We start from the raw sequence: 24,681 nt of genomic DNA, 5'->3' as shown, positions 1-24,681 counted from the left end.
AGATGTCACACCGACTGAATTCGTAGGATCCATCTCAGTTTTTTGACGTAAACTACAAAAATACATATAATCAAACCTTCATGTTAAGAATACCAATCATATTTTTCTCAACCCACCTTGCCACATGCAAAAATTGCAACAAATAGATACTACATACTTGTAATATGAACTCAATGTAGCAAGGGCGACAAAACCTAATTGAAAAAAAAAAATGCAGCAAAAAAAGAAAAAGGGAAAACAATGGGGGAGAAATACACAATTGTAAAAATAAATAAATTTTTACAATGGAGGTATTCTAATTTCTAAGAGTAAGTGATTTACTATATGGTGCATCATATGCCACATGAAGATATTGGACTTGGACACAAAATATGATATATCAAAATATATAAAAATAAATATAACAGATCTCAAAAAATTTGTAATATCTCTTGCTTACGACATAGTTCTTAGTAGATACATAAACCAAATCCCTTAAACTTAACATCCAATTTATTCATCATCATGAATATCTCTTTCTTTTTGGGTCAACAACCATAGGGACTGAAACATAAAGCATGCTCAATCTATAATAATAGTAATGAGGAAACATAAAGCATGCTCAATCTATAATAACAGTAATGAGGGAAAAAAAAAAACAAGGCTTATCATAACAAGGCGCATAGAAGTGACCCCTTCTATGGTCAGTTGAACTCAACAAGTTCGACTCAAAGATAGCAATCAATAATCAGATTAGAATTTGCCACTGACCTCGCTTTTCTTGTTTTTGTAAATTTCATAAACGCAAGTTCCCTTTCAAACCCCATAAAAAAAAAAATCACAATTAAATCCAACCTATTTCTTTCTCTATATCGTGGAGCACATGTTGGACTTTCTCAAACACAATGCTTTTTGTCTATTCGCCCAATGTGATATTGTAAATTCAAAACAATTTAGGAAATGCAATTAGTTAGCTTAGAGCAACTATCTGCTCCTGAAAGCTCAGGATATGTTTTACCCAAGGGAGAATTTCAAGCCCCCCGAATACTAAGATGAGATTTGAAGCTTGGGCTTACACTAGCCTTCCATTTTTGCCCACATTAATGGGGAATAGGGCTTGACCAACATGCTACCATCCTGACTGATACTCACATCTAATGGAACATTTTCTAGACGATTTCTTTGTTGTTGAATATGCTGAGGAGTGGGTAAGTTTTTTAACACATTGAGGATCTTGAAGTCTGATAACTAAATGCGATGGATATCTATGGATTCATTGGGTCTTAGCCAAAAATAACAAAGTCTAGATGACAGAAAATTTCAAGGGCCCTGAGAAAAGAAAAATGGAAACACTTGAACTCACAATTGGATTCTCAAAACTATGTTGAGATGAATGCCCAAAAGGAAGAAACAAATAACAATAAAGAGCAAGCTCATGGCCTTCAAGTACTACACAAAATAATGGATATAACTGCAAAAAGAAAAAGAAGCCCATCCATTTTGTTTGAGATACCTGTGCCAGATGATATCCATGCCCAAAAATACAGAGAGGGAGATACCATGCACAAAAATATAGAGAGAAAGGATACCATGTCCAAAAATCATGCCCAAAAATACAGAGAGAGAAAGAGATATTATACCAAAAAATGCAAAGAAAGAGAGATACCCTGCCCAAAAAATACAGAGAGAGAGAGATACCATGCCCAAAAATACAGAGAGAGAGATATCATGCTCAAAAATACAGAGAGAGATATACCATGCTAAAAAACCATGCTAAAAAATACAAAGAGAGAGAGATACTATGCCCAAAAATAAAGAGAGAGATAGATCATGCCAAAAAATACAAAGAGAGAGATACCATGCCCAGAAATACAAAAAAAGAGAGATACCATGCCCAAAAATAGAGAGAGAGATATATATACCATGCCCAAAAATATAGAGAGAGCGATACCATGCCCAAAAATACAAAGAGACAGAGCAAGAGATACAGAGAGAAAAAACATTGAGATAGAGAGAGATAGAGGATATGTGAAACCATGCCCAAAAATACAGAGAGAGAGAGAGAGAGTACCTACGCAAGATGAAGCGCCTATCAATGGGAAGCCTGAGGGACGGGCCTTTGGAGAGTGGCTTGGCACAGGGAGCAAGAGCAAGGTGTGTGAGAGGGGCTAAGCTAGGGAGAAGAAAACCAGGGAGGAGAGAGAAAATGAATGGCATAGGAGAAGAGCTTCTTTTCTGTTAGAAGAGAGAGAGAGAAGAGAGAGAAAAAAGGAAACCAGGGAGTCAGTACTTAGTGTACAAGGTGTCGACTCTATTATAAACTTATTATTTTTGAATGGAAAATGTCGCGTTTTCCATCAGCTTTAAAGATAGTCATCTAACAGCTCCACAATCCAGACCGTTGGGGCATGGGAACAGGGTGCACGAGCTGGCTAACATAAGCTTTTTTTGATATATATATATATATATATATATATATATATATATATATATATATATATATATATATATATATATATATATATATATATGTAATATTTCAATAGTCATAATACTAACCATAGTTATTAAGACTAGATCGAACCAATGGTTCGACCAATCGTATAGCTGATCGGTACCTTGGTGGGTTTAGTCTACAACAAAACCCAGTTTTGGTTAAGAATTGGTCAAAACCATTGTCTGAGTGACTTTAGTTGTGCGAACATAAAGGTTTTAATCTTTTTGATGAGCTAAATGAAGTTGCACAAATTTTTTAATATATTTTATATTTTTAAACTATTTTATCTTTTTATCTTTTTTTCTTTCTAAAATCCGCTCCAACCTGATTGACTGTAGTTGGACTAGTTTTGACTAAACCAAACTTATCACGAGTTCGGTGGCCGATAAATTTTATTGCCAACTAATCAAAGGAAGTTTACATCATTCAAATTCAAAATGGAAATCGAATCACAAGAGACCCCTATCTTAGCTAAGGCATCTACAACACTATTTGCCTCCTAGTAAACATGTTGGAAGGATATATACATCACTCCAATAAGGTCTATCACCTTATACCATATTGATCCAAGCGTCCAAGGCACTCGTTGTTCCATTTTACAGCATTTAATAACATTTAGCGAGTCTCCTTCCACCTCACAAACTGACCCTAAATTATGGAATCTAAAGAATAACAAACCATGGACAAGGAAAAAAAATTCAACTAGATTTGTAGAGGCTATCCCAATTGGACCTACAAAGGAAAAAATAACAAATCCATTCCAGTCACGCACCAAACCAATATTGCACATAGAACTCCCATCAAAATCCAATTTATAACTTCCATGCACGGGAGGTACCCAACATCCAACACGCCTGTAGTTCACGACATGAGAGAGAGCTAAATTATTTAGGTGCAGCCACACATCCACCTCAGAGATACCGCTACCTTCCTTGGTAACCGAAAGCCAACTCCAAATCATATGAAGGATATAACTGAGTACTCTATCATAAGAAAGAGCAACCCTTCAAATATTTTGATGTTACGCTCATTCCAAATTTCCCAGTAGATCGCTCCACTAATAATTTGTCATATAGCACACCCCAATTTACGAAGCATCAGAAATGTTAAGTGAGTGATGATACTCATCACATCTTGGGGTAACGTCACCCGAATACCAAAGATATTTAAAAAGAATTCCCAAACATTATAAACAAAACAACAATGCACAAAGAGATTGAGGCTGATCCACCATCACGTTTACACATCAAACAGATATTTGGGAGAATCTTACATCTTTTTATTAGATTATCAATTGTCAAGATCTTATTTTGCCCCTCTAGCCATAAGAAGCATTCGACCTTATGCAACACTGGCCATTTTCAAATTGAGCAATCTGTGGTAAGGACCACCACCATCGATCATGAAACAGTAAGGCGTACATTGATTTTATAAAAAAAAAACCATCTTGTTTAATATCCAATACTATCTCATCTTCCATACATCGAGCAATAAAGATCTCTTCCAGATTAGCCATCAATAGAGTCAATTGCGCCTACATCTCATCTCTAATTCTGTTATATGGAAATTGCACATTCCAAACAACCTTCTCTCCAATGAATTCATATACATTAGATACAAGAGCCATAGGAATAGACACCTTGTCAAATAAATCAGGAAAGGATATTTTAGGTGGGCAATCCTCAATCCACTTATGGTGTCAAAAGGAAATTTGGGAATCATTCCTAGCGCACCATCTAATTACATCGACGGTAAGGCCTCCATGAAAGATGTCTTTTAAAAAAACAGACCTCGTAGCACTATGCCTTCCTTCCTCTTCAAAATGCAATATTTAACCCTCTTCGGCTTCCTTGTTTCCATGAGCATCAAATTAATACAATGGGCAACACAAGGAGTCCAATAAAAATTGGGTCTTCTCTCCATTAGCGACAAGCCTGTTTTTCTGTAATTCACAGCATTATCAGTCACTACTTGGACAACATTTTTAGGCCCAACATCATCTACAAGTTTGTCTAGGTGTGCGCATATCAGTCTCCCAGTATGTCTCTTTCTTGATAAATCAATGCTAGAGTGGTAAACAATGCCTCTAGGGCAACCTATTCAAAAATTGACAAGATACCTATGGGACTTGTCCTTCCAACCGTCAGTCATGATGGTCACTCATGTACTTAGCCAACAAACCTTGAACTGTACAATATGGTTATCAACATCATGAACAACAGCTTCTAAACATGGCCCTGCAAGCTACTTCGCAGTTGGACCTCTAACACCTGACCTTGCCTCAACTATTGAAGCTACCATCTGTGGGTAGAAGTCTGAGCTTGCAGAATTAAATGGTAGTGCATTAGCATACCAGAACATGCTAATCATGTTTCTCGCTTGTTCTATTAATACACATGCTGACGGAAATTTTAATTTTTTTTTATGATATTGTGACTTGTGGGGATCACGTCCAGAGGGTTCGCGGGTCACTGATGGCACATCTATGGGTTCATGTCGTTGAGTAGTAGATGGCCGACTATAAGAGGATGGGCGACTAGAGAAACTACGTCTCAATCTTCGAGATGTGGATTTAAGCAATGAATGGCCACATCCTCCTCTACCCGGCACTACATGTTCTTGAGGTTGACGGATACTGGATGCACCCTCCCTTCTCCCATATATCTCTTGAATTTCCATTTGTCTATAATTAAGCTCTTGAACACTGGCAATCCTAGCTCGTTCCATTTGCGCCTCAAATTCTGCCTCTTGGTCATCTTCCTCATCTATTGGACTTTCGTAACCCCTTCCTATCTCCTCTACATCCATTTCTCTTCATACTTTTTTTACTTTTCCTTCTGTAATTAATTTTATCATTTGTTGTTTACTTCTGGTAGTACTTCTTTACAACCGGTGATATTGCCCTTTACCCAAGCAAGATGCTCTTTTAGGCGATAAATACCACCACCCATTTTCTTGTTACAAAAATTACATCGAACTCTTCCTTTGTTATTCACTTTTGTACCATACTGCCATGTCACATCTCCCCTTCTCATCTTATTATTTTCTTGTAAATTTTCCTGAACATAAAAGTTCATTAAAAAAATATTTATTTGGGAAAATCATTCTACCAAGGGACCCTGTAAGCATGGATATTTAAGCCCTATTTTCTCATGACACTGAACAAGCTACAATAACATCCAATAGAAAAAAAAATTTAAATTAAGATGACTATGAATTACCATGCTATTCAATTAATATATCTCAATAAAAAACATGTATGTGTGCCTCTAGACCATGAAAGCTGAAAAAGCCATGCATGAGGGGAATGCATTAAAAAATGTGGTGCTTTTAAACCGAGATTGAAGTGATTTTCCCAGTTATTGAAGAAGCACATGGTAATAGTAGGAAATATGTTTTCTAGAGGGCTAAGGTCAAGTAAATCCTTCAATGGGGAATATGAACAAAAATAAGTGCCCAAACCTTTCACAAAGCACGTGGTACACCATGAAATTGAATAAGAACAACAATTTATTAAACAAGAAGTAATCCATATAAAGATACCTCAATTCCTGATGAGCAGTTTGCATTTCATGTGATAGTGACACTTGCCATGAATATATATTCAAGGTAAAAAGTATTTCTCAAAATGTCCTAAATGGATACATCAGAAGGGAAAAATACATCCACTTTCCAAAAGTGTAATTTAATACACTCCTTGCTATAAGTTGAAACTATAAAGCATGCATTGCTCCAAGGAGTGATACAAGCTAGTACAATGATCAATTATGTATGTTGATCAAAACTGAAGATCTGATAAGATATGCTGCCAAAACTGAAACCTCTATAAAAATGGGCTTTAAACACAATTAAAGTTGAACAACTAAATATATCCATCTTTCATAACATTGCTGCATACATAAAGATATAAAATCTTAAAGCTTTATATCACAACTGCATAATGAAGTATAGCCAACAGGAAGTCCGATACTTAAAGAATACTTGGAATACTAAGTGTTTTTTTAATCAAAATGATTCCACAAAATCAAATCATTCATAAAAAAATGTCTCCCTAAAATTTAAAGAGTACTTGGAATACAAATTTTTTTTATTGAATATATATATATATATATATATATATATATATATATATATATATATATATATATATATATATATATATATATATTCTCATATTTATCACAAAAAACATATTTTTATAAATATATATATTATATAACATTAATAACAATCCTCACAAAAAAAATATCAACTTTATTTTTCATTCAACAAACCCTAAAATCCCCAAAATCCCCAAAATCGACCTCCAAATTTTGTTTTTGCTCTAAAATTCGTTCATTTATTTTATGCAATCAATAATCTCACACAAATATTGTTTATATATATTCTCATATTCATCACAAAAAAAATATTTTTATAAATATATATATTATATAACATTAAAAGCAATCCTCACAAAAAAAAATATCAATTTTATTTTTCATTCAATAAACCCTAAAATCCCCAAAATTGACCTCCAAATTTTTGTGTTTGTTCTAAACTTCGCTCATTTATTTTATGCAATCAATAATCTCACACAAATATTGTATATATATTCTCATATTCATCACAAAAAACATATTTTTATAAATATATATATTATATAACATTAAAAACAAAAAAACCCTAAATTCCTAAAATCGAGCTCTAAAGTTTTTTTTTTGTTGTTAAAGAATCATTTGTTTATTTATTGCAATAAATAATACTAGTCAAATATTGTCTGAAAAATCCTAAAAAAGCTGCAAAATTAGGAAAAAAATTTAAAAAAATGGGTTCAAGCTTACCTTGTCTGCTTCAATCTCAAAATCGAGCCTCAAATCTCTCCATTTCAATGAAATCAGGAGTCTTGAAGTATACGTATCTCTGTGATCACTAAAATCCCTAACTTTTTATCAAAAAAAACTAAAAAACTAGACCAAAATCAAATGCATGGCGGATCTTTCGTAAAAAACTGAAGAACACCAAAAAACGCACCAAAAATTCTCCAAAATCAATCTAATCTTGGAGTTTTTTATTCAATATTGATGGATTTATTGAAGATTTGGAGGTATAATACAATAATTGAGCCAAAAAAAACAAAAAACCAGTAGGAAAAAACATTAAAAAGCTGCAAAAAATGGTGGATCACGGGTTTTGCCCAAATAACAGGCACTGTTACAAATAACGGCCGTTATTTTCTATAGCGCCGTTATTTTATTAAAACGCCAAACCGGACCGGTTTTTACAAAACCGGCCTGTTTTGTCAAAAAGTCGCCTGTTCGAGAACAAACTGGCCTGTTTTTTAGCCAATTTTTTTCAGAACAATGTGTTTTTTACTAGTACACTAAAACCGGACCTAACCGGATCGCCACCCTACCGGTAGTGAGCTAATCGGCCGGTTCTGGTTCCGACCAGCCGATTTTTCGAGCACTGGCTATGACATATTATTTTAGGAATCAATGCAATAAACGTGGAGTTGACCCCTTTGAACATTTTGCCCCTTAACATAAAACCCCTCACCATATTCAACAAATCCCCATAGAGCATAAACCAGAATTTTAGAAATAAAAAAAACAAATTGGGAAGCCATCTAAACCTGGTGCTTTGTCTCTTGTCAATGCAAATACTGCTGATATTAGTTCATCCAAAGACACATCTACTTCAAGTTGGGAAGCCACATGCAATGGCAACACTTTGAAAGGGATGCGAGCCATTCTAGGGGTGAACCAAACTTTTGGAGTGAAAGCTCTTCGGAAGTGATCAATAATAGCTTGATCAATTCCATCCACCCCTAGGACCGACAACCCAGAAATATCATTCTGCCTCTGACGGGCACTGGCCATAGCATGAAAATATTTAATATTCAAATCCCTATCTTTAAGTTTTTTCACCCTAGATCTCTATTTCCAATAAACTTCCTCCACCCTACACAACTCATTCAATGTAAGAAGCTTCTCATTCCTGGCTGTAGCATTCTGTTTAGATATAAACCCTTTACTCTGAACAATTTGATCAATGTCTTGGATTCATGTAAGAGTGCTATCAATTTTTGCACTAAGCTGATATCAAGTAACCTTTGTCCATTCAATTAGCTTATGCTTAATATTGAGCAACTTTTTGTATAATTGAAATCCAAAGACCCAAAAATAACTGTATTCTCCCAAGTAGATCTAATCAAATCCCCAATCCCCTCGTCCAAACACTCAATTTCCATCATAAAAAGTTGATAAAATAAAATGACCAAAATACCCCTAAAAAGCCTCTCAAAAGGTTGGTGGAACTGAATAGAATAGAAGCATGATCTGAAAAAAATCTAAGCAAAGTTTTGACAAAAACTAGAGAGAATTTCAAGCCATTCATTAAAGACCAAAAATCTATCAATTTTAGCCATAATAAGATTATGTAGGCTATTATTCGACTAAATATAAGCTGCCCCTGACATTGGCATATCAATCGGGATATAGCATTCAATAAATCCATTAAATGATCTCATAGATGGATTGATTCAAACCACCGAATCTAATTAAAATCCCCCCAACCCAACCCACGCGGCCCCCCCCCCCCCCCCCCCCCCCAACATCGTATGTGATGTCAACCTTAGAAGTAAAGTGCCCCTAAAAATCCTTTACAAGAACCTCTTAAGTTACAAAATCCTAAAATTTAAACACCTCAACCTCAAAATGCATGAATATAAAGAAAAAGATTTCAAGTCATCATCATCATCCAACGTCTTTTCCCAACTAATTAAAATCGTTATATGAATCTGAATCCACCATTCTGCTCTATTAAAGGTTATATCCTCAGTTAGACCATAAATCCCCATATCTTGCAACAAATTATTTAAACCACCTATTTTCAAAATTTATGTATATAAATCTATTCAATTCGTACAATTTTTGAAATTTCCACTTTCATAATTGCGGACAAAAATTGATTTTCAGACATAAGATTTCCAACTCTTGAACTACATCTCCTGACAAAATTTAAAGGTATACCTTAGGCTGACAACAGCCCGGGCCACCCCTAACGCTCCTTGAGAGCTAGACCGGGCCAAAATGGCCATCCCTATTCAAGCCGACCGGGTAGCTCAGGCTAAATAAAGCTAAAAAAACAAACGTTGCAAAAACATACATATACATGTATAGATAGAAAATATAAAAGATAGTCTGTGCCAACCCTATCTTGGCCTTGGCCCAAGCCCGGCCCAAAGGCGTCATCTTTTAGGGCCAGGCTGATTTGGTAAGAAGGGCACCTTACACAAACCTCACCACTAGTTTATTACAAATCTATTTCAAGAGGTATCACCATATTAGAGGGGGAGCCTTCTTAAAAAACCTCACAAAGATTCCACATTTACCTAGAGAGGGAGAGAGAATTTCCATCACTAGAGATACTGTGATTTCAGTGATTTAAAGGATCAAAGTCCATAATATAATTGAAAACTTCTGAGAACCCAAGTTAGACCCAAGATGGCAGCCTTGATCCAAAACATGATACAGGTCGCCAGCATACATTGAAAAGCCAAACTCAGAAATAAAGGAGCAGCAGATCATACTCAACAAAACCATGATACGTGAAAGAAAAATGCATTGGCACAATATCAAGCCACAGATCACGAAAACCAACTCAAATGACCAGGAAGTCAAGAACAGCACGAGGTTGCTCGCCTTGACATGGAAAAATGTAATTTTACACCGTATCAAGGTAGGCAATAAATTATAACAAGTCTTTCTCCATTTTACCACCCAGCACTTTGCAGGAAGAATCCAAACACAAAAACAGACCAGGAGAGGGGGACACATTATTCTGTATAGGTGTTTAAAAAAAAGAAAACAATGAATTTTCACCAGTCGCTTCACCACCTTTCTTTCGACTTGGGCCTGCCATAACCAACAAACAGCAACAAACATCAGGTGATACATCACACTAGAGCAGCAATAACACTACAATCACACCAGAGGAGGGAGAGTCGTCTGGAATAAGAAGAGTGGATTCTGCAAACAAATCAAATTTAAAGACATGGAAACAAAATAGTCTTTGTGAAATTGGATGTCATGGCAATTTTCTCAAAGAGAGCCAATATCTAACTCATTTCAACAAATTACATTCAATTCTTTTTCAAGTAAACCTAAAAAGGGAAGTTATCTTGTGCTGGTCCCGCCTAAGCACGGTCCCCGTAGGGATGGGCTGGAAACGGTCCTAACCTTTGGCTTATGCACAAAGTAGCCGCTCTCAAGACTTGAACCTGCGCTCTTGCGCTGGCTACCCGAGCCTTTTACCGTCACACCAAGTGACAGCCCCTTTTTTTCAAGTAAACCTATTGCACCAAAAACATTTAGTCTTAAGGTGACCTCGAACCAATTTGAAACAAAGTTATACAGAACAAAACAGATAATTTGAAATTTGGAGGCTAGTTCAAGAACAATTTTTTTTAGTAAATGCACCCTTCCATACAACCCAGATCCATGGGGTCTGAAATTTACAGATGGGTGCCATTACTAAGAAAAAGGCACAACAAATTATAGCCACCTCAAAATCAAGGCACTTGTAGATCTTCTCAGGAAACAATTGGAATTACTATCTGTTCTCCAAAATAACAAGAAACACTTTCCCAGATGAAAGTTATCATATATATAACTGGGACTATGGGAAAACGTTAGTCCTTTGGGTCATCATCTTCCATTGAAATGAAAATAATGAAGAAATAATGAGACACTTAAGGACGACACCTATGAGGGTCCCACTTTCTCTCCATCAACCTCTGTTACTTCGCTGGACTAGATGTGATGACCCTTAAGGACTATTGTTTTCTATTGTCCTTGGGTGTCTAATGTACTCTCTGGTTGCACGTGTGGTAATTAAGCCTTCTCCAACATTACGAATTCTCCAACATTAGGAAAAGGAACACATAAAATGAAAGATATAGAATGACTCATTTGTCGAACCTGTCAGAATCCCTGCTTCCAAGAAACCCTCTCTCTCTACCTCTTCTATCATCACCAGCCCTAGTCCACAAATCTGCAGCTCCTCGAGATCGAGGCCTTTCAGTGAGATCCATGCTTCTTGAACCCTCCGAGGTTCCTGGTCGAGATGGAGGCCTATCAAAACCAGTTCCAAACCCGCTTGCTGCAGAGCCAGTTCTCTCGATGCCTCTCTGCCCAAACCGAACCTTGTCATCTAACTCTCGTATCAGTAATTCTAGCTCTTTCTCTTTCTTTGCAACTAGTTCTTGCAGGCCCATATGTTCTTCAGATGCTTCCTTTCCAAAGTTCAGCTCAGCTTCTTTCGCCAGTTCTTTCTTCAAATTGTTTATCTCATCCTTCAACAACTTCTCCTCCTCAGTCTCCGGTCTAAGTTTTCCACATCAAGAAACACACAACAACGATCAATTCACAGATATAGACACACCATGGTACAAAGTAAAAAGAATATGATGGCAAACCATTAGAATGATGATCTAACACTAGTTTAGTGCTAATAGAAATCTAAGAGAACCATAATTGATATTCATATAGAGAGAAGTGCATGAATTGTGGTAGTATCGTCTGCACCATTTTACAATATCAAAGTCCAACCTAAAGGAAAGGGGGATAAGATAACCTAACAGTAAAACCCAGTAGGATGGATTCGTATCTCTAAATCACATCACTTTTTAACTTTTATGGATGTGAAGTACATCTCAAACTCTACAATTTTGCCTAAGCCATTCTTGCTTGACGGTTGATGCAGAACTAGCATAATGCCAGGAACCAAAACCATGTCCAAAAGAGCCAAGAACTGCAGTCCTTTGATGAAAATTTCTGTTGGCATAAGAGCTCCCAAAGTTTCTCGATTCTTTTTTTTTTCCAATAGGTAAATTCAATTCATTGCTGAAGTAATACATACATCAACTTGTAATCCAAGTACAAGAAAATTGAGACGTATGCATAAATGGAGAGGAGAGCTGAAATTAACAATCCTATGCACCTAATAAAAATCTTCCACGTGAGCAAATAACAAGCTCAGTAGTTAGAAGACATCGCTAGAAAACAGCACTCTTAGAGATTGAGACAACTCAAATTGCACCAGCCACTAACCAACCGGTTGGCTTATGATGATACCTTTCTCTTGTAAATATAAAATTTATTGGTTTTTATTTCAAAAACAGAAGCTTTTGGAATTCTTAGCTTTGCACACATATAGTCAACCTTCATTCCACACCCTCAACTTCTAGGAACCTCATCCCACCCACCCAACCACAGCAATGCCAAGATCATTATGCATGATCAATCAGATTAGATACCAAACATTCAAGAAAGCTAATGACTTACAGGTGATAAAAAAGAGTCTAGCACAAGGACATTGGAGTACATTCCAAATATTGAACTCTTCTCTATTCTTCAGCCACATCAGACAGTTGTCTAATCACAATGAGTCAACATAATTTTTCCAAGTCATTACCAATGTTTGAAGACAAGAAGTTGTTAGAGCGCCTGCTTCTTGGCAGCTTATTATTAGGAGCCAAAGACTAAAGTTAAGGGGTAACCATTTACATCGTGAGGGAATCCAATTTTCAAATTTCGACACAGTGGGTAGGTCAGAGAAAACTAACGAAAATCTGTATTTTAAAAGCCATAGATTAGCAATAATTTGGTTAGACTGCTGAAAAATCCATAGAAGTAGAAAATGAAAATCATAATCTTTCTTTGATAAACTACAAAATATATAGGCAAGCATGACATAACATATTTATAAACCCTTCCACATAATATATAGGCAATCAAACATGCTAGTATCCTCTTGATATTTTTTTCCCTGAGAATACACTAGTATCTTCTTACAAGTAATACAAGAAAAAAAGCTACTCAAACAACGATAAGGAAAGTCAAACAGAAGCTGAAGAATGAAACATGCAGCAGCCCGATGAGCAGAATATCCTAGATAAGCTCAGCACCACAAGATAAGAATCATCTTACATGAAAAACATAATGCCAAGTTAATCTTCCAAAAGAAGCACTCTACCAAGCAAATTTATTACATTATCAAATAGTCACCACTGTCATGCTCATGCTATAATACAAAGCAATTTATCATCAAATAAAGCTTCAGTAATGAAGCCTCACTTATCTTTCCACTTCATTCCCAATCCCATCAACACCAAACCGAATCTCAAATATAATTCAACTGAGTACGAAAATTTCAAAAATGCTCTGCAAAATTTCTGATGTGTAGCCAATATGTAAGATACACTGCACTTTACTCTCCGCTTTCTGCTGAGATCAATCCAGTTTGACATCTATCCTTGTCACCGTCTCTCATAATAATTCCTCTTCTTCTATATCCCAGCTGACCTTCATCTTTAGACAGCCTGTTAATCTTGAACTGCAATTGCTCTTTTTCTTTCAATGGAAAGAAAAGAATTAAGGATGAACAGGAGGTTGCTTGCTTGAGTCACCAGGGCTGCAGATGCCAATCAGCAGAACAGGAAATAGAATGTAATGATGGAAGATGAGGCATCAGAGAAACTAACAAACATCAAAGAGGAAAGAGTGCTATTTCACTCGCATCCATAATACGCCAAAAAAAACAGGCATTAAGGTGGTGATTAATCTCAATTTAGTAGGCAAGCTATGTCCTTATGGCAACACCATCTCATTCATAAAAGAACAGATGAAGAAAACTTGGAGCTGAACTTGAGCCAGACTTGAGTTCTACGAACAAAGGATTTATGCCATTTGCATCGGGACACATCGATGAGTTGAACACCTTAGAAGAAGCAACTAGGTTTTTGTGGGAGAAGGTTCTATGAGTATGCAGATGATCTCAAGAATAGATTGGGGGAAAGAAGAGCTAGACATGGAACGCAAGATCATCAATGCTTCAGAAATGCAAACAAATAAAGCCTAGAAGCAAGAAGGTCAGTAATGTTCCAATGCATAAATAATTTCCCATCAATCAAAGGGATGTAGAAAATTTCAGCTGTCAAGAGGGACCGCTGCATAATATGTGGAAAGTATGGACACGTTCCATGCATCTCTTGGAGGGACACAGAAAACTTAGATCCTAAGGGAGGATTAATCAAGTATTCAAATGTATAGTGAAAATGGTTAAGACAGGGAAAGCCCACCCAAGGGAGAGGGATATCACAACTCAAGAGAGGGGTGTTGACATGAATAATGTCTAGGAGGATAACAATAGCTGCTACCATGAAAATATTAAGGATAAATAAACAAGCTCATAAAGTATGGCCACCAGAAAGCATTCGAGGAGATTAAACAGGGTATGATAGGGTATAAATGAAGATAGGCCCCCCAGAATGACCTTGGTAGAAAGAAGAGAGGAACATAGAGAGAGAGAGAGAGAGAGAGAGAGAGAGAGGAACACCTAGTTCTACACAAATGTATCTATAAATGATAAGGAATGCCTTCTACATTTTAGTGAGTAAAAGGGGTGCAAAACGAGAAACTGACAAATCATTTATACGTCCAAGTTCAATGAATTCCGAGAGCAAGATGGGCGGTACTTCAGAATGAGTACAAACACAGGTAGACAGAAAATTACGAAGGCATCCAAGGTTACAGGACGTAGCATCCAAGTCCACCAAAATGAAGCGAACAGGCATGGAGTAGAAGGGAATACTATGGATGAAATGCCTAGTTCCTTCGGCAATTCTTTCACAACAATCAGCGAGCTAGTATTGGAGGCTATGGGGACAATTACAGGACAATCAAAAGAGAGAGAGAGAGAGAGAGAGAGACAAAGAGACTGCACAAGTGGGAGAAAACACTCAAGAAACGTCTAGGAAGACTTAAAGCTAAGGACCAAAGAATAAAGAGTCTTGTTGTCATTTGTTAACCATGTGAAAAGTCAAGAAAAGCTGGGCTTCTGAAAAGGTGCTAGGAGAGAGGAACCAACCCAAGAACCTTCTCATGAATAGCATTTGCCAGAACATTAGAGACCTTAATACTCCCAAAAAGAAGAATGCACCCACACATGGATAAAGGTAAATAAAGTGGGTGTAATTTTTATAAATGTTTAACTGATCAGAGAACCCTCTGATAAAAGTAATCTGGAGAAAACACGAGTCTTCATTCTCCACACTATGGTTGGTAATGGGGGTATTCGAGCGATATGCAATCTCAATAAGAATCAGGATCACAGGCCTTCATTCAACAGTGATCGACATTGGTGTTTTGAACTCGGGTTCGAGTCAGGACAGTCCAGGGACCCAAGCCCAAGTCAGCAGTTTAATCGGCCGAGCCTTTGAAAAAATAACAAAGTAGGGTATTTAATCCCATGAGACAGCTGAGTCTAAAGATTTCTGAACCAGACCCAGCAGCTTTCGAGGTCCAAGTGACTCAGCAAGCCCAAGCTCAAGCCCACCCCATGCCCAAACCACCGACATTTGAATCACTGATAGAGGTGAACCTTGCAAGGACTAATCTTAACAAAAAAAGGAAAAGAAAAAGCAGAAACTAACTTTTCATGGCATACAATTTCAATCATTATCAAAGTGAATCTCATAGGGACTAATTTTTCATGGCAGATTATATGATGCACAAGCGTAGGAAACCAAAACTTAGAGAAGGATTTTGATTAAAACTTAGAGAAACTAGGTCACCCTATTTTGGCCCTTGGTGCCTAGGAGGAGACTTCAATGCCAGCAGAGTCCCTCGTGAGCGATGGGAAGGTCGACCCATCGATCAACTATGAGCAAGTATTTCCAAGTCATTAAAATGGCCCTCACTGCAAGGAATTTAGATCACCTTTGATAAAGTATAACTTCTAGTCTGATCGGTAATCTCAAAAGGTGTGTTAGGTCGATATACATAGTACAACAACTTTTCCAAAATAAATAGTTTACAATGAGACAAAAATCAAACCAGTTTTTACATTTTTTCTTATGACTTTTCTTCTCTATTTTCATAATGCAAACTAGATTAAAATTCTCTATTGAGAAGTCCAAATGAAAGAAGGTATTCTAACAACTCCCCAAGTGAGAAAATATATTCTAAGTTCTAACAACTGCCCAAACGTCAAGGACTTTATGATTCTGTTCCATTGGAGTTTAAGCAGGTATAACCTAATTAATCAGCCAAGGTTTCAAAAAATGCAAGGCGGCCTAGGCAGGCACCCTGTAGTACAAATTATTTAGATATATACAAATATGTGTTTTCTAAATGCACATATATGCATATATTTGTGTTAATTCCATAATTTATTGCATTTGTATGTATCGTAACATACTTTTTCAATACACACATATCGCATGTTAAGAATAAATCTATTCAAAATTTCAAAATTTAAATCACAGAAAATTTAAGAAAAAGTTCAAAGCCTAGTCTATGTATTTGTAATAGTCTCCAACTCTCCATGTTCCATAATAACATGGACTCCAACTCTCCAACCTCCAATAGTACCCTAAAAATAATTTTAATGAGAAAGGAAAAGTTTACGATGCTTCTTGAAACCACAAAAAATACTTTTTGACTCTCAAAGATAAGTATAGCTAAGAGATTTAGGGCTTATGGAAGTGTTCTTTTAATTTTGGGGGGTTGAAAATAACCCACATAATTTATTTTAAACTTTTTTGGGGGTCAAAATTACCGCCTTTGCCGTTTTGAGCATCTTTACAAATTAAAAAAAGGCCCACGGCCATGGGCACCCACCCAGAACTGGGCACTGGGCTACTGCCTGGCTGGCCTGGGCGCCTGCCCAGCATGGAGTGCCTAGGCCTAAGCGTGCAGCCTGAGGTCTCTTGGGTGCCTAGGCGCCGGGCGGACTGTTTTTCTGAAACCTTGTGATCGGCTTTCATAGAAAATCAATAGAACAACCCAAATTTCGGAGTGTTTCTTTTCAGACTTGGGCCATAGTACCCAAGGGAGTTTCAGATAACTTGTGTCATAACCAATTAAAGCAGGTCATTCAAATAACAGGATGAAATGCATAAAGCATACTTTTAAACAATAATATAAATAACCTCTTTAAACAATAATATAAATAATCCAAGATAATGTCACAAAATTCCATATAGTCACCAACTTCAATAAGGTCTCATTCCAACCCCAAGAGCTTTATTTCGTATGGTGAAGAACGTTTGGCTCCTTTAGAACCATCACAAAGTTAAAACTCATGTTTGCGTCATGCATTCATCTCTATAAGTCCTCTTGGTGAAAATCAAATTCATAAAACAGCCAATTTTTATCACATAAATTATGCAGAAACAATCCAAAAAGGAAGAGATTTTGTCAAAAATACTAAATGTTCCTTCCAGCTCAAGTCATATTTTAAGGTGAACCCTTCACAAAATTGCAACTAGTCAGTCTCGTATCTACTTATCCTTGGTGAAAGATCAATATAAATTCTATCGAAAAAGTTGGAAAATCAAAAACAAAAATGGGGAGTCAAAGAGATGTGAAGGCAACAGCTCAATGAATAGAACTTCCTGGCTCCAAATAGATAGAACAATCATAGAACAATCACTCCTTGATAGACATGATGAAAAGAGAAATAGCCAGAAAGCCATTAAAAAATTTGTCAAATTTCCTTTAAAGCCACCAAGGTATTCTTGTTCTTTTCTTCCTCTCCCATTAAAACGTTCAGGCTATCACCCTCCACCACTATATCTGTACTAGCACTTAGAAACTGAGACCATCGAGGAGAGCAATCGCCTCCGAATGCAAAGAATAACAAATATCAAGGGCCGGAATTTCAGTGAATCAGCATTTTCTCCATATCGACAGAGACTTATATCATGGTCAAATTAAAATGTAATCAAACAAAACTAAATTATATATCCTTTTACATGTCAAAACTATGTTTTTACAAAACAAAGGGATAAAACATTATTATTACATTTCTAGTGGAACTGATTTCTCACACATCACCCTCCATCATATATGAATGCAATGGCAGTGGAAAAAACTCCAAATTTTTTCATCAAAACACTAGTTGCATCGGAAGATTTATCTTCCAAGTGGCATAAGATTAGAGAAGGAATCGTGCATAGCTGAGTAGCTAATATACAGGAAGATTGGCTAGCATATAATACAATCCATGTCCAAACATCCATAAAAAACAATACCCAGATATATTTAACCATGATGTAGACTTTTTTCTGTCTGGTAGAAAAATCTTTCTTGGATGCTCAGCTACTTCATCTCATGATGTTCCTGCCTAATTCTTAGTTCACTGAAGAGAGAACTAACCCTTTAAGGAAGAGGGAAAGAGCAAAACAGTTAAGGCTCAAGAATGGTCTTAACAAAATACTTCACTTTTTGAGACATTTTGTTTTTCCCCAAATAGCAGTATTGAAGACGATTACAGCAAGATACTCCAAGCCAGAGCATACAAGCTACGCGTGCAATGTAGAAAGAGAAGAGACACAAACAGGGTAGAGAGCAATGGATGTAGAGTGAGGAGGTGGAGATAGTATGAAGGGTGTATTGGGTCGAAAAGTAGACCCCTTGAGTTTCCAGCACAAGCCAGTGAGTCAACAAAGTCATTTGCCACTCTGAGAGCCCGCTAGAAAGTAACCAACCTTCCCTGGGTATGATATAAAGAGTAAAGACAAACCCTTTCCTGCACAGATCAAAAATCTCCTGACACACTCCCAGCAAGCTTCCATGATAGCATGCCTGAACTGCTACCCACTGAACCGCATTTACTGAATAAACATCCATAATTAAGGGGCACAAAAACGATTGATAAAAGATCTTAAGTTTGGTAAAGAGGGCAGCTGCCTCAATGGCATTGGCACCACCATGGCCTGCCAGACCTCAGATACTCAGATGATCTCTGATGACACCCACAAAACCTAAAGGACCTAGATTACCAAAGGAGATACCATCAAAGTTCATCTTACGGGCGCCTTCAGGCAGTTCTCTCAAGCATGGTCCTTGCTAATAGTAATCCAACTGTGTGCAACAACTTGCCACCATTGATCCAAAACTTGAACATGAATATTTTGTGCATTTTGAGGCCCAAGAGATGACCATACACTCACTCTATCTGCACCTTCAAGCTCCTGTATATTTACCTTCAAAACTCCTATTATTTCTGTCAAGCCAGATGCCCCAAAATATCGTTACAATGCAGAGCGACACATAAGTTTCACATTTTGAGACAAAGGACAAGATCTCCACTTTAAAAGAACCTCTTGGCGCAAACCAGGAAAAACTTATTGAACACCAAAGAGCTCCAAGAAATGGCACCAATATCTACCACAAACTAACAATGAATCAACAAAAGATGGACTGATACATTTGCATGGATGCACGAGGCACATGTTAAGGAAATTGAAAGCCTCTATGTTGTAGGTAATCATTAGTTACCACCTTATCTAAAACCATCAAACAGCCAAAGCATCGTACACATGGGGGAGAAAGCAAATCCCAATGCAACAAGTTATATACAGTGTCAAAGTATCATGGAAGGGTGTAGTAACAGAAAACCTTGTTGCATCTAACGTTCGTGGCATACAAATAGACTGTAGACAAACCAGAAGCATTCACAACTTTTCAATCTCCTGGTCAGTAAGATAGCTACAAAAAGTCTCCCCACAGGGTAGGTCTCCACACTATAAGCAATCCAAAAGAGATATGGTCACCCCTGCCCACTCCCCCTAAAGTCTAAGGCAACAGAGGCAATTCCTAGCCACGTTTTTGAGACCCTCAGTTGTCTACTTGAGACAGAATTTTACACCCCTAATTTACACTCCACTTTTTTACTACTATAACCCTTATTCACAGAGTACTCCCTCCCAATCCTCCACTGCCATTTTCTCCATAATGCAAAATTGGTCAAACCATTTAGCCTAAAGCCCAACACCCCCATGAAATTAGGGCCTACACATCTCCTCCCACTTGGCTAAGTACAATTTGCAAGTTTCATTGATAATTAAAATAGGAAAAATATAGTCAAAAGTAAAATGAAACCTAAAACAAACTTAAAAAGATAAGACAAGATTAAAAACTAGAGAAAAATGGATTTAAAAAAATGATTTACAGTTTGGGACATTTTCAAAATCCAAAAAAGAAGGAAAATATAAAAATAGTGATTATGGCAAAAAACACTCACCAATCTTTTCCCAATACATCTAAATCATACAAGAAATGTTTATGAAACATTTCCACATTTTTCGCATTTTTTATTTTCAATTATTTTATATGCCCGAGTTGTACACACAACTTAGGGATGACCTGGCCGCTTAGGCAGCCACCTCCGCCTTTTTGAACACTGATTGCATCTATTGACACTCCAAACCAAACACATAACAACGTATCTACAAGGGAAGGATTTGGTCTCACACCCTATGGATTGGCAAATTGTGCTAGATTCAAATCAGAAGTGAATTCCAAGAAAACCACATTTATTCATATTTACATGTTGAGACATAGTTTAGAAAGGACTACACAAACAAAATATCTCTCATATCAAAGAGCAAACAGACACCTACAACATCAATTAAACTCAAAAACACACCTAGAAACACCCCATTAAGACCTCCAAAATACCATAACTTGAAAATACACTTACCAAGACAGCTAGCAGGTGAGGAACAGAAGAATGTCAATAGAAGATTTATATTTAGAAGGAGTAGGGTATGCGAAAGCTAGGGTACGAAATTTGGAAGCAGGGCAACCACCCTATCCCTAAGCACCAGGCTCATGCAATAAAGTCACACGTCCAGCCCCTGTAATCAATTTACAACAGTACTCCACAGTAGATAGTTTAGCCACCACCCATTAGATTAATTGAGAACTGGATGGAACCCCACAGTGAATGAATGAAGGTAAGCAGCACTGTATCATTTGACTTCTCGTGACAAGACAAACACCAAGGCTAGTATGGGGTGAAAAAGACATAAGGAGTAAACATGAACAAAATATATGATCTGCAAGATCAAATAAAATCAACAAAACAAAAACAACCATTAGAATCACTACATCTCATATTAATGAATGTAGCATCTTATCAGCCACGTATTCATTCAGAGGCATGGTAGCCATGAAAACAAATAAAGCAATAAGCTCAAACTAGCCACCTACAATTCAAATATCAGACAGGCAAATGACAAGGAGACCAGGTGTGGTGGCCTTAAACCTTAAACCAACATGCCTCTGACTCCACCTTATGATCATAGAGGAAACAAATCACCCACTTCAAAGAGATATAAATTTATAAGTACCCCCAAGTTCACAAGAGGAAGCAAGTTAGAAAAGTGAACCATCCTTAATGTTATAATTAAAAATCATGGAGATACTAATAATTGATAATATTTAATCATGCGAAGGTTAGTTACACCCTTTACATAGCTGGAAGTCATCTCCAGTTTTATCAAACCTGAACAGATTCATGAATTATAAACTATGACCCCATTCAACTTACAATGAAGAATAGGTAGAAATTATAATCAAAGTTTACGTCCCACTCTCTGGAAATACGAAGGAAGCATTAGTATGGAGGACAGGGAGAGGGAGATGAGACATTTTATCAACACAGATATCTAAGGGAATGCTGGTTGTAGAATTACGATTGATGTTCCTACAAATAAGTTTGCAAGGGCAAGCTGATAAGCTAAATTCTAGGAACTTCATTTCCTAATCAATATCTACCCTGCTTCCACCCTTCCCATCAAACAACACCTAGCACAAGCAAAAAGCAAAAATCTTTCAATACACACCAATCCATAAATAAGAAACACCAAAACACAACAAACATAATTGTAGGAGCCTATTAACCACAGTAACAAGTAAGAAAACCATACAAACACCCATTAAAGATAAAGACCTCATCCATTGTTCTTTCAGTAGGTTAATCTTCAAGATGTATCCTATAATGTAAAACAAATTCAAGGAGGATTGATCCCACATCCCCTGCCGAATATGTGCCAATCCATTCAAACCAAACCAATAAAAAGAAGAGAAATAACATAACACATCATAAGACAGCAAATATAACAAGTATCACTAGAAATATTTGGATGGAAGATAATGAAATGTTGGGTAATAAACCTGCCAACCCCACGATGCTCGAGCTCAAAATCCATCTTCCGCCAATCCTTGCCTTGCTCCTGCAGCAGCACCTCCCTTGGCTTTGCATCCCCAAATGGATTCACCCTTGCCCTCAGCCTCACACCAGTATCCGCCCCTGGGCTCCCCGGCCTGCTTGACTGTGAGCTCCCTGGCCTACTTCCTGACTGTGAACCGACCTTCTTCACTTCAATCTCAGTCTCCATCTTCCTCCAATCCACCCCTTTCTCCGCCAACACCTCCTCTCTCGGCCTCGCCACGCCAAAAGGGCTTGGCCGAGCCCTCACCGGCTCCTCCATGATGAAAACCTCCCCACGAGGAGGGTCGAGCACAAGTCTCGGCCGGCCCCCAACATCAGAGTCCAATTCCCTTCGAGCGCCCCATCGATCTGATCGCGTTGGTGGTGCTGCTGTCGTCTTCTTTGCAGAGAGCCAATTGTCCACCTCATCAGCTCGAGACCCCACCCGGTGGTCACTACTACGCCGCTCAGGGGGAGGGAGAACTGTCTTTTTGGCGCCCACCCAGCTATCAACCTCATCTGCTCTTGATGGAGGCAGAGGCTCAAAATCAGAAACCCTAGATGACCGCCGCTCGTCATCAAACCCTCGGCCAAATGCCCTTCTCCCACTACTCCATGACCCCTCGTTGTTGTCATCCCCTCTGTCTCTACCAAATCCTCGTCCCCCACCTCGACTTGAGCCTGGCCCATAGCTTGTGCCATAAGACCTGAACCCACCACCTAACCTACCTTGTTCGAGTTCCTCTTGTGACCTTTCTTTAGGGCCAGTGGGCAATCTCATCAACTCATCAGCCGTTAACCCCTTGGCCTCATAGTCCCTTCTTGAACCAGGAGCCAAACTCAAACGAGTTGCGAACTCAGAAAGAGACAGGACCTGCTTCTTCTTCTTCGGCTTCGAGGCAGTGGCCTCTCTGAGGGTTGGGAAGCTCGGCTCGGCAGGGGCGGCCGCAGCACGCTGGAGCTCGAGCTGCTCCTGCTCCTCAGCTTCAGCAAGCTCCGTTTCCGCAGCCCATGAGGTGATGCCACCACCCCATGGCTTTGACATTGCTTGCTAGGGTTTGGTTATGGCTCTGATTGTCTTGAATTGGGCCTGGCTCCTAACCTGGAGCCGGAGCCGCTCAGGCATGCGCGGTTCGGCTTCTGAGACCCCTGCCCTTTTCCTTTCCCTATGCCTGGTATCTCTTTCTCTCTCTCTCTGAACCTTCTCTCTCAGTATCCAAGAAAGAAAAAGAGAGGATAGGAAACCCTAATTTATAAAGCGGAAAAAATATCTGCACTGACCCCGTTTCCGGCTGCAATACCTTATATGCCCTCTTTTTTTTACAAAGTGAGACTTTAACTACAAATTGTAAACAACTTTATCCTTCGTATTAGGAAAAGTTAATATAAGGATGCAACTTTAAATAAATTACGGATGCACATCGAAAATCTATCAGAAAAAAGTAGTGTTATTGTTGTAAAACCTTTGATCACCTCAATGTCAAGATGTATGATCATGAAAAATAAAAAAAATTTAAATATAAAAAATAGTATATTTTATAATATATTATCTATACCGTCTATTTTTAAGATTTTTATATGTTTATGGATCTACTTGATTTTAACTATTTTTTAAGATTTAAAATTCTATAATTAAATATAAAAATAAATTTTGAAATAATTTTAACAATATTTTACATCAAAATTATATATCATGATAAAATTTGAAGGTGCGCCTTACCTTTACGCCTACGATGCCAATTGCACCCATGGTCCTGGACGATGAAAAAAATTCGGACTTGTTAGGGGCATTATGGGTATAAATGCTCATATGGATTCATGTTACGGTTCCGTTCTCGGTATCCCCGAAAAACTTGCGAAACTGCGCTGCGGTGCGCTGGTTGAGGTCTTTTGGGCGTCCAATTGAAAGGCTTCGTGCGGGATCCCATAGGGGCCGTATTATTGATATTTGGTGTGGAGAGGGAGGTCGTTTGGGTAAAAAAGGAATTATAGCACGTGTGGCTGGTAGGACAGTCGTGTTTGGGCTGGTGTTACAGCCTATCTGTCATCCATCTCATATTCAACACTTTTTTTTAAAGGTCAAATCCCCCAAATTTCTCATCAAAATAACGTAGGTGCATGTTATGTGTTTTTATTTTTAATTTTTTCTAGAAAAA

General features: G+C 37.7%; 1 protein-coding gene across 2 annotated transcripts; it reads right to left on the bottom strand.

Annotated features, from left to right (window-relative positions):
• Positions 1-10,136: 10,136 nt before the first annotated feature.
• Positions 10,137-23,743, bottom strand: EIF4B1 (eukaryotic translation initiation factor 4B1). Of its 2 annotated transcripts, XR_016057817.1 has the most exons (4): positions 22,489-23,743; positions 11,440-11,844; positions 10,699-10,811; positions 10,137-10,374 (listed from the first exon to the last, which is right to left on the bottom strand). XR_016057817.1 is itself a non-coding variant. In XM_011622349.3 (3 exons), exons 1-3 carry the CDS (start codon positions 23,568-23,570, stop codon positions 10,350-10,352), a joined length of 1,512 nt encoding a protein of 503 aa, XP_011620651.1. In that variant the 5' UTR covers positions 23,571-23,743; the 3' UTR covers positions 10,137-10,349. The 2 variants fall into 2 exon arrangements, 1 of the variants encoding a protein (XP_011620651.1); XM_011622349.3 differs by lacking the exon at positions 10,699-10,811.
• Between the last annotated feature and the right edge of the window lie 938 nt (positions 23,744-24,681).

This window comes from Amborella trichopoda, chromosome 6 (assembly GCF_054954075.1).
Source record: "Amborella trichopoda isolate Santa Cruz 75 chromosome 6, AtrichopodaSantaCruz75HAP2 v2.0, whole genome shotgun sequence".
NCBI classification, from domain to species: domain Eukaryota; kingdom Viridiplantae; phylum Streptophyta; class Magnoliopsida; order Amborellales; family Amborellaceae; genus Amborella; species Amborella trichopoda.
This window is presented reverse-complemented; position numbering and strand designations above follow the sequence as displayed.